Raw genomic sequence first — 4,787 nt, forward strand, 5'->3', positions numbered from 1 at the left:
TAAATCTTGGTAAAAATCCTCATTCTCTGAGATATTGTGTGAGGAAAGAGAGAATCTGTTTCCAAAATTAACAAATTCTATTCCTTTCTTGTAATATTAACCAATATCTTGCAATCTTGATTAAATCAGAAAGGAATCTTTGCATAGCATCTTCAAGATCTTGTGAGGTGGCAAGGAGAGAGAATAATCTTCAGGATTTTGTAGGAGAGAGGATGTGGTACCAATGAGTGGGTCCCACCTTTGGACTGTTCTTGATTCACTTTAAGCACTTTCTCTTGTAGACTTGGAAATCGAAAAAAAAAACAAGAAAAATAAAAGTAGTACTATCCAAAGTGGGGCAAAATGTACATTTATATCTCTAAGATTTCACACATTATTGTGTTTATCAAGAAGCTAGGGAAGGAGATGCAGTAGTGGATCCATTTGACAAAAGAGGGGGAAAGGACATCTGAAGCAGGACTTGAAGATAAAATCCCAGCGAATGGAGTCAAAAGCTTTATGGATGACAATTTTGAGGAGAGCAGCAAAGAAGTCGGGAAAAATTACCAAACCTTAACCCACACATCTCCTATTATTGGGGAAAAACACCAGTATTACCTGGATTAAACTGAGATAGGCTTCACTAACAACAATGGTGCCTTGAATGTAAAGATCTGATAGAACATGGACTTGATAAGACAATCATCTCATAGGTCTGGGTTCCATTGATAGAATTATAGCCACGGTCCAAGATTATGTAGGGTTCCCTAAGGGCTTATTTATGCTGTAGACTGCTTCAAGATGGTTGGACCATGATGAACTACAATCTAGAAAAAGGTCATTACAATGTCTAAACACAAAATTAGCTTATATCTTCTACTTTAATAATGTGTTGGATAATAAAATTAATGAATTTATGCTTTTGTTTAATTTATCTTAGTTGCGATCAACACTAGGTGGCCGACTTTCTGCATTGACTGGCTAGCGCCCAAGTCAATTGATTTGGGTGGAAAAATGACTAGCGGACCAGCTAGTGGTTTGATGGTAGATGGTTTGACGACATTGCTCTTTGGCAAAAGTATTTTAAGACTGCTAAAATAAAAAGGAGCAAGTCAATTTTTTTTTCTTTGTATGAAGTAAAACGATGTTGGGCCTGCTCATAGTATTGCATGTAGAGAGATTGTACTATTATCAGTCTGAACATTGAAGAAGACACTGTTTAAACATCCTAGTTTATAATGCATAGTATCATTTTGATTAATTCTCTAACTGTTTCGTGGTGTATTAGGTATTATACAAAAGCAGATGTGATAATCAACTTAATGAGATCACAGAAAGGGCTTCTTCTGATAAACATGAGGTATTTTCTTTCGATGCATGGAGTGGGCATATCTTGATCAGATATTTATGTTTATTGGCCTAAGAGTAACAATTTGTGTTCAGGTTGAGTCACTAGCTAAAAAATATGAAGAAAAGTACAAGCAGGTTGGAGATATAGCCTCGAAATTAACCATTGAGGAGGCCACATTTCGTGATATTCAGGTAGAGACAATAGTTAGCCCTATGCCATTATTTCATTTAGTAAGTCAAGAAGTGGTCCTTCCTGTGGGCTATTTTTTCTGTCTGCTAATTGTGTTCTTATGGTGCTTTTCTTGACTACACATATTTCATTTATAGGAGAGGAAAATGGAATTGTATCAAGCAATTGTCAAAATGGAACAGGGTGGTAGTGCTGATGGTATTCTTCAGGTAATTTCTACAGTTGATGTGTCAAAGTGAACTGTACATGCAGTTTTTAACTACATTTTCCACTGTTCTGTACAGGTCCGTGCTGATCGTATCCAGTCAGATCTTGAGGAGCTGGTGAAGGGTTTGAATGAACGGTGCAAGAAATATGGGTTACGTGTCAAGCCTACTGCACTAGTTGAGCTTCCTTTTGGTACTATTACTCTTACATTGGTCCTGTTTCCTGGCCTAAATCAATTTTGTTGGTGATCCTTGTCATCCTTTAATCTTGTTCTGACTCTACTTATACTCGAGGTTCAAAATATCAGGTTTCGACTGGGTTTCCATCCTTGGGGAGATCGAAATTTCAGTTGAAATGTGGGAAATTTTGAGGAAACCAGAGAAATTTTGCCGGGTGGAAACTTTGGTTTCGCCCCCAAAATAGAGAAATTCTACTCTATTTCCAAGTATATTTTATAAAAAAAAAAATGAATTTTTGGGGAAGATGAGATTTACCTTTTTAGTCCAAGCTCCCTTCCTTAGGTAGATTTGCTATGAATGTGCAAAATCCAAGCTTAGAGTGAAGATTTGATGGCACAATGGCAAAATCTTGAGTCTTTTTATTTTATTTTTATTTATTTATGAATAAATAATATATAAAGTAAGGGAAAAAAGGGGGAGAGGATATACAAGACCCAAGGCCGAAGGATACAATCCTAAGGGGCAGGGGGGAGAACAAAATGGTCTGGGATAAACCCCAGGAATCAACAATGAGCTTGTTCCTTGGGGAGTCCACAACAGACCTAATAGGGGAGGGATCTAAGTTTGGAGGAGACGTCAAAGTAGATGGCTTTCCAAATCATGTCAAGGGATCTAGACTTGGAGGACCATCTACGGAGATTACACTCCATCCAAATATGGGAAATAGAAGAACCAAACGCGAGCTTACCGGCTATATCACAAATAGATTTTCCTGAAAAGGTCATATCGATCCAAAGTCGTTCTCTCGGAAGGGGGAGGGGGTACTCTGGGTAGGCCAGCACTTTGGTAGGATGAGCTTCCAGATACGGGAGGAGTGGGGGTAATAAAAAAAGGGGTGCCATGAATCTTCAATGCCATTCCGACAAAGGCAGTAGGCATGGGAGACCGGGATGTAGCGGTGGATGAGAAATGACTGGGTAGGGAGGCAGTTGGAGAGGGCTCTCCAAATAGTGAGGTTGTGTCAAAGGATGTGGGCTCGAAACCAAACAACATTGAACCAGAGAATACGAGGGAAATGGGAATGAGAGTGGTGCCAGGCCCAAAAATGGAGAAGCATCTAGAAGAGGAGGGGTCCAGATGATATAGTCGGCTAAGGGGCAGGGGGATGGAAGTGAGTGATTGCCAGATGAATGAGAGGGAAGGAATGTTTTTTTTTGGGGGGGGGACCAGGAGTTGTTGGAGATGATGGAGGAGACAGGGAATGATCTTGGGAGACCAAAGGAATGAGACTGCTCGATCTCCCATGAGCTGGGAAAGGACTCCCATTGGGTGCCAATTGTCGAGCCAGAAGGAATTGTTGGTGCCGTTACCAACAAGGGATTTGATGGCAGGCGAAGCTACTAGTCTAGCAAAAAGAATTTGCTTCCATACTCGAGGAGTTGGGCTTGATTTTGCAGGTCTAAAAGGAATCATTACGAAGAAGAGTAGAGTAGACCCATGAAACCCAGTTCCAAGACAGCTTGAGGATGGCAGTAGAGTTGACATCTTTGATCCCTTTTGACTCTTGAGCCACCTTGCTCTTGGGAAGACAGACAGAGGACTAGCGGATGGGATGGAGGAATTTGGGCGAATCTAAACCTTTCCATAAGGAGCAGAAGAGAGATTCGATGGATTTGATGATGGATTTGGGAAGCTGTAAAGTTCCTGACCAGTAAATGTAAGAAGATTGGAGGACTGATTGGATGAGAACTAGGCGACCCGCTTAAATATTTATTTTCATGGACCCTTTTAGACTGTCCACTTTTGGGCCTTATAATGCAGTCCATTACAAATACAACGCAACAAATTGAAAGCCTTACCCCATAGGTATTAAAATAGGACTAATTTTTGGACCAGTCTTGCATTATTATCCCTTGTTTCAAAAACAAAAATTGCACTTGAGTTTTGTAGTAGAGGAGGATCTTTAACCCATGAAAAACAACCATCTTCCTTTACCAAATGAAGTTGACAAGAAATCTGTCATTGAGGATGCAACTTGGAAACATGATTTCAACTATTTCAATCAAAGATCAACCAGTTTATATCCTGTGTCATTGGTGGCTTATCTTTTTTCTCTTTCACCCACTATTCAATGACAGATATCAGCATGCCAAAGTTGCTTCCGAACAAGTTAACATGAGCCCTGGCTGACTTTGTAGTTGCTCAAGTTGTCATCGGAAGTCATTAAGATTCTTTCTAATCTCTCATGAGTTTCTCTTGCATTGCTCCCTTTTATTATTATTATATAGGTAGGCCCCAAGGAAAGTTGAACACATGTCCTCTAAATTGTGAGGTGTTGATCCTTGCCAAATGAGCTATCCTTTTGAGGTTGCATGGCTTGAAGTTCTAGAAAGAAAACAAGCATATCTTATGGATCCATGGTTTCTTTGGCTGGGTTTAGGTATGTCAGGGTAGTATAGTGTAGGGTAAGGTAGGATAGGCTCTAATACAAAAATTGTTGCAGACAACCAACAAGATTCCATATTAGGAATCAATGATCCGATTAGCTGCTCCACAGGGCCAGATCTGAACTATTTTCGTTATAAAACAGGGTAGAAAAGGCTTGCTGGTTTGCTTATTTCAGCAGCCTGTGATGGGGAAGAAAGAAAAAGAGTAAGAGAAGAAGAAAGAGAAGAGATAGGGAGTTGGTCTGGGACTGTGAACAGTATCTCTAAACAGTAATGCGAACAGTAACTTTGGAAGAAAAGATGAGACAGGAGAAGAGAGGTACAGAGAGAACTCTAAAGGTAATATTTATCCCTAAATATTAGTCCGAATCTCCCATGAATCTCAATGACCGAAAAATTGGCAATTAACTCTGGAAGGAGCCATAGAATATGTGG

The 4,787-nt window shown here is 39.9% G+C and overlaps 1 protein-coding gene across 1 annotated transcript in view; it reads left to right on the forward strand.

Annotated features, from left to right (window-relative positions):
- Positions 1-1,267: 1,267 nt before the first annotated feature.
- Positions 1,268-4,787, forward strand: part of LOC122063875 — a gene marked incomplete at its 5' end in the record, with an annotated part of 14,741 nt that continues 11,221 nt past the window's right edge. Inside the window, 4 exons of the mRNA XM_042627567.1 lie at positions 1,268-1,339; positions 1,423-1,521; positions 1,657-1,728; positions 1,804-1,918. Coding sequence (XP_042483501.1) covers positions 1,268-1,339; positions 1,423-1,521; positions 1,657-1,728; positions 1,804-1,918 — 358 coding nt within the window. The remainder of the gene's footprint in view (positions 1,340-1,422; positions 1,522-1,656; positions 1,729-1,803; positions 1,919-4,787) is intronic.

Source organism: Macadamia integrifolia, unplaced genomic scaffold (genome assembly GCF_013358625.1).
Source record: "Macadamia integrifolia cultivar HAES 741 unplaced genomic scaffold, SCU_Mint_v3 scaffold1485, whole genome shotgun sequence".
Taxonomy (NCBI): Eukaryota; Viridiplantae; Streptophyta; class Magnoliopsida; order Proteales; family Proteaceae; genus Macadamia; species Macadamia integrifolia.